The sequence below is a fragment of the Petaurus breviceps genome, unplaced genomic scaffold (genome assembly GCF_028583685.1).
Source record: "Petaurus breviceps papuanus isolate PSGF00001 unplaced genomic scaffold, PetGlider_PUasm1.0 189, whole genome shotgun sequence".
NCBI lineage: Eukaryota > Metazoa > Chordata > Mammalia > Diprotodontia > Petauridae > Petaurus > Petaurus breviceps.
In genome coordinates this window covers 24,670,102-24,684,857 of record NW_027185809.1, presented here as the reverse complement: position 1 = coordinate 24,684,857, position 14,756 = coordinate 24,670,102, and the positions used below count along the sequence as shown (strand labels likewise).

General features: G+C 37.3%; 2 protein-coding genes across 6 annotated transcripts in view; both read left to right on the top strand.

Moving 5' to 3' along the window:
- JKAMP (JNK1/MAPK8 associated membrane protein) overlaps positions 1-14,756 on the top strand; it is a 449,359-nt gene that overhangs the window by 254,432 nt on the left and 180,171 nt on the right. The window lies entirely within an intron of this gene.
- DAAM1 (dishevelled associated activator of morphogenesis 1) overlaps positions 1-14,756 on the top strand; it is a 231,632-nt gene that overhangs the window by 181,479 nt on the left and 35,397 nt on the right. For all 5 annotated transcript variants that reach the window (XM_069092062.1, XM_069092064.1, XM_069092063.1 and 2 more), the window contains 2 exons: positions 36-142; positions 10,481-10,565. In XM_069092062.1, coding sequence (XP_068948163.1) covers positions 36-142; positions 10,481-10,565 — 192 coding nt within the window. The remainder of the gene's footprint in view (positions 1-35; positions 143-10,480; positions 10,566-14,756) is intronic.

The window sequence follows — 14,756 nt, the reverse complement described above, 5'->3', positions numbered from 1 at the left end:
TTGACTTTCATGGATTCCTATCATGCCCTTTATAGAAAGAAACAGATGCCATTGATGACACATTGAGTTCCAGACACAAAGTGAAAGAACTGTCAGTGATTGATGGCCGGAGGGCGCAGAACTGCAACATTCTGCTCTCAAGGTATTGTTAATGTTGAGAAAAATAAGCATTTGTGATATAGCCATTCAGTGCAGTGAATGATTTTGGTGTGTGACTCATAACTGTTTATATTTTTGTTTATATGTTTGTAAATATATATTGTAAACATATTAAACATATTATAAACTTCAAAAATTGTAAACCTGTTGAGAAATCTGTTTCTATATTGTATTACTAATTAGGGTAAGTGATACTTAAGCCTCCCTCTGTGAAACAACTAGGGATGAGTTTGAAACTTCTTTATAATCCCTTTCTATATAAAAATACATCATTACTTAAAACCTTAAGTAGAAATTTGTTTTCACCTTGCCACATGTGACCTTGAGGCAACAGGTTCCTCATACCTGATTGTTGACACTCAAAAAGTGATTTTTTTTATAGGTTATGTACATAACAAAATTAAGGTTTTTGTTTATTTACATTGACCTTTTTATCTTCTGGTGTACAGATGTTTGTCTGCAGGGCAGCTTATTGTATCACCATACTATAACAAATATTAGAATGTTAGCTTTTTAAATGTCATTGGTCTGTTCCTTCAAGCTTTAGTTCCTTTCTGGCCTTTTGTTTTAACATTTTCTTCTGTCACTTTTTTTTTTAACTAATTAGAAAGTTCAAACCAAAATAAATGTTAAGTTTCAAAATTCAGTCTTCAGGGGCATATTCACATAGTGTCCAAACTTGAACAGAGGAAAGGAAAATGGAAAATTCTGACTGCAAATTCTCCTTCAGCCACAGTTGGGCTGGTATGTGCCATCACCTTTAACTCCTTGGTTTCTTATTTCTTTCCTCATGTTAATTCAAGTTAAGGGTGGTTGCAATGATTGTGAGGAGCACTGGAAATATATTTTTTTAACTACAAAATATTTTTTTAATGTATTAGGGGACTCATGTTGGGCAAGTTCTGCTATGAAAACTTCATATGGGTTAACATTGTCATAAGGAGAATTTTTTCAGGATTACAAATAATAAACCACATTTATTTTTTATCTGATTGTAAAAACTACTTCTGAGAAAAGAACTTTGTAATGCAGAGAGCTAATTTTATGCTCAATCTTGTAATACTAAAGCCTGATTATTGTTGCATATTACTCTAGAGATAAAATATCTCGTGGTATAGGAGAAATGAGTTTAGATCACTAAGTTTTAATCTGGTAACATGTGAAAAATTGATGTGAACATTTCAGTTTAATGTCTAATTGAAAAGCATGTTTCTGTGCTTGCCTGGGATTCATTCAATTCACATATTCCCACTTTTGCCCCCTGAATGCCCCTTTGAGGTTATTTCACATTCTCTATTGTTCTAAAGAAAAATGTAAATTTTCCTCAGGAAGTCACCATTGAAAATAATTTTAAGACAATTTATATACATGATGGAGTATATTTAAGGTTCCCCTCCTCCCTTTGAAAAATAATGTTGTTGTTCAGTCGTTTCTGATTCTATGTGACCCCATGTGTGGGGGTTTTCTTGGCAAAGATACTAGAGTGGTTTGCCATTTCCTTCTCCAATGTGTCCCCATTTTACAGATGAGGAACTGAAGCAAATAGGAGTTAAGTGCCTTGCCCAGGGTCATACATCTAGTAAGTGTTTGAGATTGGATTTGAACTCCATTCTTCATTTCTCCAAGCCTGATGCTCTATACACTGCACCACCTAGCTGCCCCTGACAAATAATGCATTCTTATATAAATGTTGAATTAAATGAAGATTTTTAAACATATTTTTTCAATCTTTTAATTCTTTTTCCCCTTCACATTATGTCCACTGTGGGTTTTTTTTTTTAATGTCATTGAAGTACAGAAGAAATTATTTGAAAAATTTCAAAAACGTTACTGTCATTTTTCATTTCTATGCCATAAGGTTAAAATCCCTACGGGAGTAATTACATTGATCCAGTTCCTTAAAGACAGATTGTACTCAACAGGGGCTGCTGGTGGTGACAATTACTGAGCTTTAGAGATAAACTTATAGCTTTTCCTGACTTTTCCTGTTTAGTTTTTGAAGAAGTTGTTTTATTCTAATGCTGTATAACTTATTCTCTCCAGATGTATCAGAGATTAGAGTGATTTTTAGGACTGCAGCTCTTCACAAATACTCCCTTGAAGTGATCAAACTTAGTCCAGTCTTAAAGGGGATGAATTAAAATCTGTCCCAAATAGTTTGTGATATGTTATTGTAACTGATAGAAGGAAAGTTCCTTTTCAGAACAGCGATTCACACAGAAGGGGAAACTTTTTCTGACATGTTAGAGCTTCCCTAAAGCGTAATGGGATGCTTTGGGGGAAGTCTTAAGGTCTTTATTTTATTATTATTTTTCTTTTTTGGCTTTTTGGAGGGAGGAAGGATGGGCAATTGGGGTTAAGTGACTTGCCCAGGGTCACATGGCTAGTAAGTGGTAAGTGTCTGAGGGCAGATTTGAATTTGGGTCCTCCTGACTCCAGGGCTGGTTCTCTATTCTTAAGGTCTTTAAACAAAGACTCTGTAATTATTAACTGGAGATGTTACAGGTGGGATCCTTGTTTCAAGTACAGATTGGATTCATCATTTGTCTCTGAAGCCTCTTCCAATTCTAAGGTTCTAGGATTAAAAGGACTCTGTTCTGTGGAGTAAAACTATGACCATATTCTGGTTGGCCCAATAGTAATCATTCTTTATTGATCAAATTTTCTTTTGTGTATCAGTAGTGTTTAGCACAGTGCTCAGCATATAATAGTAGATGCTTAATAAATGCTTGATTAATTGTCTTCAGTGATGGACCCTACATTTTAGGGAAACATTGATAAAATGGCATGAATCCAGAGAGTATTAAGTAGGATGGTGGCGGGCCTTCCATGTTTAGGCTTCGTTGGGATTTCGTGGCTGTTTTAAAGTATTTGGAAAGTCTGTCAATAGAAGGCAGGTCAGACTTTTGTGTCTGAATGGAACAAGGAGCAGTAGGTGAAAGTTTTAGGGAGATATATTTGAGCTTTGTGTGAGTGAAGAAATTTTGAACATTTAGAAATTCCTCCTAAGTAGAATGGGCCATTTTGGGGGAGTGAGTGGGGTCCCTATCACTGGAAGTTTTCAGGCTAAGATGGAGATTTCTATTTAGGTTCTAGTTGAACTGGATGGCTTTTAAAGTAGCTTCCCACGCTGGTTTTCTGTGATTCTGTGTAATCTAAAAGTTTACTTACCACAGGAAAAAGGTCAGGTTAAAGGTGTGTACTCCTTTATCCTTTTCTGTAAACAGAACATTTATTGAGGGCCTATTATGTGCTTAGTTCTTTATAAGGTGTGAAGCAGGAGACAGAGCTTATCTTATTGGGGAGACAAAATAGAAACTTGAAAGTTATTTTTTTACCAAGTTAGTTCCTGATTAAGTACCGACTGAGTGTTACTGTTTTTAAGTGCTGTAGGCTTTCTGGGAAGGAAAAGACCCTCTCACAGAAGAGGAATGATTTGAGTGAAATCTGAAAGGGTATCCAGAATTTCTGTCCTAGTTCTTCATAGCTTTTTAGAGGAGATAAAGGTTGCCGCAGAAGAGTCAGATCAGCCAGTAAGGCTTTTCTTTTTTTAACAGGCAGGTTTCAGCTTATACATGGGAAGACCTGTTTCTTTGAGACATTGATGAGCATAGGGGCTTGGGCATGAGGAGTTGAGGGCAAAGGATACAGCCATGTAGTCACCAAGAAGATAAGAACACAATTAGGTCTTTCATGAGGATAGGTGCTTACATATGCAACTCATTCAATGGAGTGGTGGTGATGTTAGAACCCGAAAAGAGGTGAGCTCTGAGCCATAGTAGTAACACGAGAAAGGAAATGAGTAACAGTTACAAAATGCTTACTTTAAGCGTAATACTCAGATGACCACAAACTCTCCTCATTCATGCTATTGGATTCAGGAACACCTATGTTGGATCCTTTACAGAGAGACATTTCAGTGACGCAGAAGAAAGCTAAGGGTTTTACATAGAGAAGTGCATGATGAGGGGATGGAGGGTAGGATTATTGGGGAAAAGGTTCGTCTGGTAGGTGTCATGCTTCTGGATCAAAAATGGATGGGGCATGTAAATTTCTAGAGTGAAAGATCCTAGGTGTAAATGAATCTTCTGTGTGGGAAAGGGTGTATCTGGATAAGAGACAGTTCATAATATATTAGAAGCCTTCAGAACGAACCAGTTCCCTGAAATGTTGTAACTTAAGAGACAGAAGAAATTTGGTATGGGGCAAGAAAAGTATGAGCAAAGGTACAGAGGTGGATTAGCACCAGTCTTATTTAAGCAGCGTTTGTAAGTAGTGAGAAATGAGATTGGACAGGTAAAAATGGGGCCAAATTCTGGAGGCTGGACTGAGAGAGTATGAAGTTTCTAGAGAATTGTATTTGTAGCCCCTGTTGCCTGGTACATAATAGATGCTTAATAAGTATTTGGTTGAAAAGTCTTTTCCAGCTCTTCCTGCCAATTTCCTTTAAGTAAAGACATGAGACCGAGAATCATTTCCCAGTGGATAGGAAAAGAACAATTCTAAAAACAATTGCAAATGATTAACCATCCTTTCTATGAAAGATTGTTCCCAGTAATCAGAGAAATGCAAAGCAAATTGGCATAGATAACAGCTTCTTCTCTTGGTCTAAATGAATTGATTTTGTTTATGCAAAAGCTTTTCAATGTAATATTATCAAACTTATCTGTCTTGTCTTTTGTGATTGCCTATATTCCTTGTTAGGAGAGATTCTTTATCATAATGATGATGTATTCTCTCCTCTCCTCTGCTCTCTTCTCCCTCCCTAGCTGACCATTAATATTCTGTTAAATTGTTTTTTATTCTTCCTTACCTAATCCTTTCTGCTAATCTACTTTAAAAAAAAAAGTTACCAAATAGATTTATTACTATTTTCTATAGCATAATTTGAAGTCTAGAAATGCTTGTCCTCCTTCATTCCTTCCCCTCTCCTCCCCTCCCCCATTTCCCTTGAGCATCTGAATCTTTTGTTTCTCTCAGTGAGATTTGTTATTTATTTGTTCAGCTCTAGAAAGTACCCTTTGGTAGTTTGGTATATAGTACCAAATCTGTATATTAATTTAGGTAGCATTATCAGTTTTATTTTATTCACAAGGCCCAAGAGAGCAGAGTCTTAAGGAGAATGAGTTTAGTATACCTTGACCCAGGGTAGGTTGAAGAAAAGGGAGGTAAAACCAAGGATGTCAGGTAAGAGGCTATTGCTATAAGCTAGGTAAGACATTATAAGGATCTAGTCTGAACTGGCATTAATGGAGGTTAAAAGAAAAGGTACAGAGAAGAATTACTGTGGCTTTTTAAAAAAATCAATAGAAACTGGTGATTCTGGAGACAAAAACCTATACGGTAGATATATCTCACATCTTTTCATTTAGTTTGATACCCCGAGACTTAACATTAACTCTTTCTTGGCTATTGGCCTAGGAATTCAATTTCCTGTAGTGTACTTTTCTGAGTTCCACTAGAACAAAATGAGTGTGTATCATGCAGTGTATGATGGGGCCACTTATAGAAATATGAACATATCCCCATTACTATATATATATAGCATTGTGCTAGGCATGATTTTCAAGCATGTCTAATATGTGGTGACCCCTTGAAGGTGTTCACTGCCCAGAGACAGAGAACACTTAGTCAAATCCGTATCCATAAGTAACTTCTCCCTAGCTTAAAAGAATATCTTCAGCTAGGGAATAAGATGATACAAGTAATGAAGGTGAGATCATGTGTGTGTTGGTGGTTCATCTGATGTTTGAGCTGGAAGAGCTCTTAGAGATCATTGTTCTGACCCACCACTTTATAGATGATGAAGCTAAGACCCGTAGAATCATGGTGGAACACTGCGTTTGGTACTGGAGGACTTGGGTTCGAATCCAGATTCTGCCGCTTGTCCTCCTTGAGTAACCGTGACCAAGTCACTTCTCTCTAGGCCTGACGTTCTTCATCTATCCAATGAGGGGCCAGAATGAATCATTTCTATGGGTCCTTTCAACTATAAATACTGTAACTTACTTAAGGTCCTAACAAGGAATAAGTGGCAGAAGGCAGTGTGAACCGATCTTCATGTTCTTTTCCTTTCCAGCGGGTTGCCTCTCCAAGGGCATCACTCAAAGGTATAGAAAGAGACTGACTTAGATTTGAAATGCTAACTTTATATATTATATTAGAGACCAAAAAAGAGTTGATCACGGATAGGAAAAAGTATATGACTAACAACTATTGGTAAACTACAAGTATTTATTTGTCTGGCCTTTGCTAAAGTGACCAAGAATTTTTCTTTGCATGTATGTAAGAGAACTAGTCTGCTTTATTCTCTAAAACAGCTTTCAAAAAAATTTAGAAACAAGGTTTATATTGCAAAATGAAACCACATAAAATACATTTTTATGAAGTGTCCTGCCATATTTTTTTTTCCAGACACACAACTTAATGTCTGCAACTTGAGTACAGTAAACCATAAAAGTGCCCCATTGTTCTCTTTTCTTTCACTTTTTTATAGGGGTGCGGAGCAGGTCTTTACCTTACCTGCAGAGATTTTATACAGATCTCATGCAGTAAATAAAGAATGGGGTTAAATGACCTGAACACTTTTCCAATTATGAGGCTGGGAAGAAAACTTTCATAACAGAATAGGAGAACCTCAGTTTCCTCATCAGTAAATGAGCTGGAGAAAGAAATGGCAAACCACTTTATTATCTTTGCCAAGACAACCCCAAATGGGGTCATAAAATTGGACATGACTGAAATGACTGAACAACTATTATGTACAGGAAATACTATTGGAAGCTGTTTCTTTTATCTTCCTGCTTTATAAATAAAGCTGAACTGCAAGCCATCAAGTCAACAAAATTTTATTTACTACATGCCAGGCACTGAGGCTACAAAGAAATATAAAAAAAATCTCTACCCTTGAGCAGTTCAGTCTAATAGGAAATATAACTGCAAACACCTATGTATAGACAAGATATATATATAGATGTAGCTACACCAATATATCTTATAGAAACATCTATAGATATAACTTAGAAGTAGCTATATCTACAAAAATTTTGTTTGTACATAGTTATTTGCAGTTGTAACAATAATTTGGAGAACTTCAAAGAGGGGAGACACTAGCATTAAAGGAAAGATTCTTTCAAAAGTTGTAATCTTGCCGTGTGACCTGGGCAAGTCACTTAACCCCAACTGCCCTCCTCCCAAAAAAAGTTGTAATCTTCCACCCTCTCAAAATTCTGCCAATGTATTAAGTTAGGAGAATGAAACTTGAAAATTTTAAGCTATCACTCACACAGTCATTCCTTGCTATTTAGAACTAACGACCAATTCAGAGTAATGTAGACATGGCATTCCCTGTGCAAATTGCTTCTTTACCTTCATTTAGCAGGCCATGGGGGTGCTTATAAGTCTTAACTAGACAGGTCACTTTCCTGGAGATTTTATGGTTCTATATTCCTCATTTTTAGAGAAGACCAAATTGTTTTCTATGCCTCAGGTTGAGTTCAGTCCAGAGACAGTCTCTGGAGGTCAGATATATAAATTTCAAAACCAAGAAATTCTGTGGTCCATATGAAGAACTAATGAAATGCAAATTTGGTACTTATTGTTCTCACTCTCTGATTTTTTTTTACTCCATTTCTTTTAAATACAAAACAGAAGGCCTTTCCAGAGCTAACCCATAAAAGGGCTTCTCTAGTTCTGTGTGAAAAGGACCCAGAACTATCATTTTTTTTTCTCATAAGCAAAACCTTCCTAATGATGCTTATAAACGTTTCCATATTCCATTGATCCTCATCAATGGCAAGTTAAACTTTTCTTAAAAAGCTTATTTCTCCTTTACTTTCTTTTTGTTGTTCAGTCTTTTTCAGTAGTGTCTGACTCTTCATGACCCCATTTGGGGTTTTCTTGGCAAAGGTACTGGATTGTTTTAACATTTCTTTCTCCAACTCATTTTACTGATGAGGAAACTGAGACAAAAACAGGGTTAAGTGACTTGCCTAGGGTCACATAACTAGTAAGGTGTCTGAGGTCAAATTTGAATTCAGGAAGATGACTCCAAGACCCAACACAATCAGTTGCACCACCCAGCTGCTGTTTCCTTTCTACCTCCTTCCAAAAGTGGTTATGTTTCTTTTTCGCAATATGTCAACATGAGAAGGGTGCCTGACTTCAAGTAAGCACTTAATAAATGCTTGTTGATTTAACTAGTTTGAACATAGCTATCAACAATACATTGGTTTTGTTTGAGCTCTTTTTTTTTAAGGAGGGAAGGCAAGGCAATTAGGGTTAAGTGACTTGCCCAAGGTCACACAACTAGTAAGTGTTAAGTGTCTGAGGGTGGATTTGAGCTTAGGTCCTCCTGACTTAAGGGCTGGTGCTCCATTCACTGTGCCACCTACCTGACCCTATATCTGCAACATATATTAGTTTGTTTTCCTTCCAACATGAAGATTTGATGAACATGTTGATGAGGTAAGATTTCTAGAGAACCCTGTAAGTATTCTGGTCCAGAATCACAGACTTGCCATTGCTGTTACTTTGTTAACAAACACCCTCTCAATGAGATGTAGTGTGCTAATTTTCTTTAAGGCAGATAAATTCATACTTTGCCTCACTGCTCTGGTTATGGAAATGATATAGAGGTGGCATGGAAGGAGCTGGAAAATGCAAATGTCTACCTAATTTGACACATGAGCACTTGTTGAAGGGTGAAACAGAATCAAATGTCAACTCTGGCTTAAAAACTATGAGCTTTTAAAAATCTTTTAATGAAATCTGGTCCAAAAGTTGGAGAAATCTCAACTGAGCATAGCACCAGCATATCTAGCCCAGATTATCCTTTGACAATCCGATGTCTCCTTTCCTTATCTTTCCTTTCTTTTTCTTTGCCTTTCTATATGTGTCTAGTTGACTGTGTTTCACAATTATTTCTTATATATTTGCAGGAATTAATTTATTAAAAAATTATTAAGTAGCTAAAGCATAAAGAACATGGTGTGTAGTAGTAGGTAGATAGGGTTTTGGAGGAGATGCTAAGTTTAGATAAGGTAGTCAGCTAGTTTTTATAAAGCACGTACTGTGTTCCAGGTCAGGTAGGGGCAGGGACCTGCAGCCTCAAGGCCAAGTGTCTAGGGCCTTAAGTACAGCCCTTTGACTGAATCCAAACTCCAAACTTCACTTCTGCAAATTTTGGATTCTGTTACACTTGAGGACCTAGAGGACTGCATGTGACCTCACGGCCACAGGTTCTCCACACTTGTACTAGGCCCTATGCTAAGTACTTGAGATAGAAAGAGCAGCATCAAAAGGATCAAACCATCTCTGATCTCAAGGAGATTTTTACTGATTTGTTCAGTGATGTTGTACACATCCACAGACAGCCATATTGTAAAATATGTTCTTGTTCAGTCGTGTCCAACTCTTCATGACTGTGTGGGTCATGTGACACCAATAGTGTCCACATTGTTTTCTTGGCTGGAATTCTGGAGTGGTTTGCTATTTCCTTCTCCAGAGGCACACAGAGGTTAAGTTACTTGGCCAGAGTCACACAGCTACTAAGTGTCTGAGTCTGGGTTTGAACTCAGGTCCTTCTAACTCCAGGGCCAGTTCTCTACTCACTGTACCACCTTGCTGCCCCCTAATGCTCAGTCTTTAACAAGGTATCATGGCCTTATTGTTTTTTAATACATTTTTAGGAGCTTTAAACATTACTCAAAATGAAAACAAGCAAAAGTTGCCAGATTCAACTCATGTTCTTATGTACATCTCTTAGGCATTATGTAGAAGTGGTGTCCTAATCTCAAAATCAAGTTTGGACAGTAAAACTGCATAATTTTTTAAGCCTTCAAACCTAATAGGTAGTCTCAGAGAAGGGGGCTCCTAATATTTTTTATTGTTGTTTAATAATGGACATCTTTTTTTTAAGCCTATGGAACCTTTTCTTACAGTGTATTTAATTGCATAAAATAAAATATGTAGAATTACCCAGGAAACCAATTGTACTGAAATGGTTATAAAGATTTTGTTTTAAGTTCTTTGGATAGGTTAATAATAATCCTGTGGCCTTAATGGGTGGAACATAAAAGTTTTGTTTTCTGTGGCAGAATTCTCCAAGACAAAACCCTGAAATAAAACTAAAATAGCTTCGAGATGCCATTTTAAATGTAATATTTTCATGAAATGACCTTGCACAGGGATTCCTGAATTCATTAAAGAAAAAAAATTACTTTAATATCAATAGCTAAAGCATAAGAGTAAATATCTTCATTAACTTTTCATAATCAGATTTCCTTGGTGTTTTTAAAAATCTGTGATCTTTCTTCCATAGGCTGAAATTATCCAATGATGAAATCAAACGGGCAATTTTAACCATGGATGAACAGGAAGACCTACCAAAGGACATGTTGGAACAAGTGAGTCACAAATATGCATGTACCTCATAGCACGTATTCCAACCTGACTTTACAGTAGAGACTAGAAGATGAAAAAAATTTGACCTTTCCTAGTAAAAGGTCCGTCTCTGCAATGAGCATGTTGGACCAAGGTGCATACCAACTCTAATAAAAGACTTCCTGGGTAAATTTATTATCCCAGTAGGTAATACAGTGAATACGTTGAGATCTCTGTAGACAATGTGATGATTCACTCAGGAACTCAAAGGAATCACTCCATCACTGGGTATAGAACCTTGAGCGATGTTAGAAATAAATTTTCTGTGCTATTCAGAGCTAGAGGAGGCAGCTAGGTGGCACACTATATAGAGCACCAGGCCTAAAGTCAGGAATATCTAAGTTTAAATCCTGCTCAGACCCTGAGAAAGTCAATCGAGCATTTTACATCTGTAAAATGGGGATAATAATAGCACATACATCCTAGGGTTGTTCTGACAATAAGGCAAAAACATGTAAGGCACTTTGCAAATCTTAAATTGCTATATAAATGCTTCCTTTTATTATATTATCATTGCTGCTTAAAATGATGGGTGATAAGGAATTAAATCCCTTTTGTCTCCTACAATTTACCCTGTTTTATTAAATGAATGAGAATTTCCTGTCTTCTCCATAGTGGTATTACTATACAATCATGAAAAGCATAGATGGCATACTTATCAAACATAAAGCTGATATGTGAATCCAAAGAGACACTAACTGGCTAAAATATTGAGCCAACTAATGTAACATTAAACTACATTTGGTTTCAGAAATCAACTTCACAATTATAAGAAGAGGGAATATGTGGGTCAGTAGAAAGAGCCCTGGATTAGAAGAGAAAGAACATGTGTTCAAATCCTGTTACTACCTTAATTACCTATAGAACATTGGGTCAAGTCACTGCTCATCTCTTAATGGGGGGGGTTTGCCCAGACGACTTCTGAAGCTCCTTCTGGTGCTAAATTCATGATCCTATGACATTTTTAAGTATATAAAAAGAGATTTGAGAAGCGGGCCTTCTAGGGATTCCTGAAGTTGCCATGGAGTCCAGGGGACTTTTGTAAGTCACTTAATACCTGTTAGATTGTGAGCAGTAGAACACTACCATTTAGCAGGGGTATCTCATGTCTTGTTCTCTTGAACCGTGTAGTTCAAAAGATCTGTGATTTCATCAGTATGAGGCCTCTCTCTTTCCTGAGGCAATCACAAACCTTCCATGCCTTAGTGGGAAGTCTCTGTGAATTGTTATAGCTTTTAAAAAAATTTCATCTGATGACCAATCTCCTGGTTAATGAACCTCTATGAACTTAGGCTGATAGTCTAACAAGAGAGGCAATATCACTGAGTTTGTACTTGAGACCTTTCCACATAGTTGCAGAAAGTCCCCCTGTTCATACTCCACTGCTATAGCCTTTGAGAATCTGGAGTCCCTTCCATGCTATCTGAGGCATCAGAGTAAGATGTTAGTGGAATAAATCTGCGTTATAAAAGCAGATTTGTGTATTACTCAATTCTCGAGGGGATTTATCTTTTTTTTTTTTTTGGTAGCAACAGAAGCTACTGATTTGTCATCATTGAATTGTCATCTTTAATTGCTTTGCATAGGGGAGCAGAAATGGATGATATTTTGACTTAGCTGTCTCTGTTCTCCTATCCTGTTTCACACCTAAACATTGACATGTGTGAGACATACAGGCTGTCATGATGGTTTCATTAGCACTTTACATTACCAACCTAGACATTTTCAGATTCTAGAAGCAGTCTTAATGCTGGTTATTTTATGCAGCTCAGTACTAAGCTTAGAATATTTAAACATATTGGCTCCATCCACTGGATATGTGTGTATGCGCATGCCTGCTTGTATGCGTGCATGCCTTATTCTTAGTTCTTCATTGTGCCATCATAAAATGTTTCATAAAAAACAGCAGGGAGTGGTAAGGTGGCATGAAGTCACCACACCTAAAGTTGACCTGGCCTTTAATGAGGTGTGTTAGAGTCCCAGCCAACCACCACTCCCTGCAGTTACCTTTACTGAAATTACCAGAAACAGAAGCTCCAACAACCATCAGTTGGAGAAATGTTAATTTGTCTGAGGGTGTAATAGAAGGAATACTGGCTTTGGATTTAGAAGACCTGTGGGATCCTGGACAAGTCACCTCATTGCCTTGGGCAGTTTTCTTGCCTGAAAAATGACAGAATTGGACTAAATCTCAAAGATCTCTTCCAACTTTAAATTTTATTTGAGCCAGTTAGCCAAATGGTTAAAAGTAATTGCAAGTTCACTGACTTCCTTATGTATGAGTAGCCTGGAAATGTTCATTCCTGAACCTAAAATATATTTTTTCTACAATTCTTTGTTAGTTCTAAGCTTCCCCTACCAATCAAAGCATAGAGCTATATAATGTGACAGACACGAATTGATCTTTTCAAATAAAAATAAGCAGGTTTAGGAGGCTATCCTCCTTTTACAGAGGATACTGCATTTCAATTCCTTGATAAAAAGCTACTTGTCCTGGGAAAATGACTGTTTGCAAAGCTGTTTTCATCCTAAGACTTTCAGCCACTATGAACAAGGTAGTCCATTTAAAATTCCACAAGATCCATTTACAATGAAACTATATCCAGCAAAATTCCTCCTTGAGTGAAAGTATTTCAGAGCTCTGCCAGAAGAGCACAAAATGCAAATAGAATATGATGGGGTGCTTGGGATCTATGTTTGTACAATCTATTTGTAAACTCAATTTGTAATACCACTTTGTAACATCAATTTGTAAAACCAGTTTGTAAAATCACACTACCCCACCCCACCAGTCTCAGAGCATTAACTCTGTGCCCAGCAACAACTCATGGATTGTTTATCTCAGCCTTGAAACACTAACAAGCTATACCTATCAATCCTTCACCAAAGTATCTATAAACATTCCAGCTTAGGCAACTATTATCTCCCCCTTGTATAGTGTCCCACTGCCTCCATGAATCCTTTGGTACCCTATCTCTAGGTTGACTCCTTGGCTGCCTCGATGAATCCTTCAGGACCCTATCTCTGGGTTAACTCCTTAGCCTATTATCCACTGAGTCTCTGGTTAGCCTTAGTTCCCAGACATTAATCTTGTCAAACATGACACTGATGGGTGGCAGACTGGGCACTTCTCCATCAGCCCTTGATTGCTCATTGACTTAGTGATGTTTTCAAGCCTAAAACTACACCTCTAGGTAGCCCCGCCTTGGGCTTTTTCCCAGTGAATCATGGGCAATATGCCTGCGAAGTTACATTACTCTGTCCCCACCTTAACTCCTCCCTAATCCCACCCTTAATCACCTAGTTAGCATAATTGGCACAGGTTCTGCTATGGATGATTCTATATAAACCTTAATTCTACCCCTTTAAGGTTGCAGGTCTCCTAAGGATCCTTGCCCACTGTAAGGCGTATAATAAGCTTTTTCAACTCTGACTCCAAGTAAGCCTGAGCTGAATTCTTTCCAGACTGAATCACAGGTTCTGGTCTTAGATAAGATCAGAGTTCCTGCTGAACCTATTGGGAGCCATCCCTCATCAGAATACACATCAAAAAGACACTTGTCAGGATATTAGTATAGCAAAAATATAATCTACCCAAGTGACACATTTTATATCCTTTCCCTTGTGATAATTTGTGGTAGAAATTATCTTCCTCTATCTTTGTTTTGTCATCTCCCTAATTTTCCCCTTCTCTCTTTATTTTCTTATTTCAGCTTCCATTCTTACTCATGCATCTTATTTTCTCACCTCATGCTTTCCAGACTAGGTTTTCTCTTAGGCTCACTTAGGTTATATGTCCAGAATTTCATCTCATTCCATACCACCTTGCTTATCTGCCAGAAAAGTCTTATGTGCCCAATAAATGTTTTATATATATATATATATATATAATTTTCCTTAGTTCCTGTCTCTAGTCATCACTCTTATTCAAAATAAGTAACAAGCAGATGGCTTCCTCCATCTCACCTGAAAGTAGAGGGAGCCTTAAACATTGGACCATTTACCTACACATTATAATAATGAACATTGCCAGGCTTATTTTTTATTATCCTCTTTTATGCACTGTGCATTCTAGCCAGACTGGCTTCTTAGTTAATGCCTAAACTTGGCATTCCATTTCCTCCCTGGAATGCACCCCTTCCCTACTTCCTAGA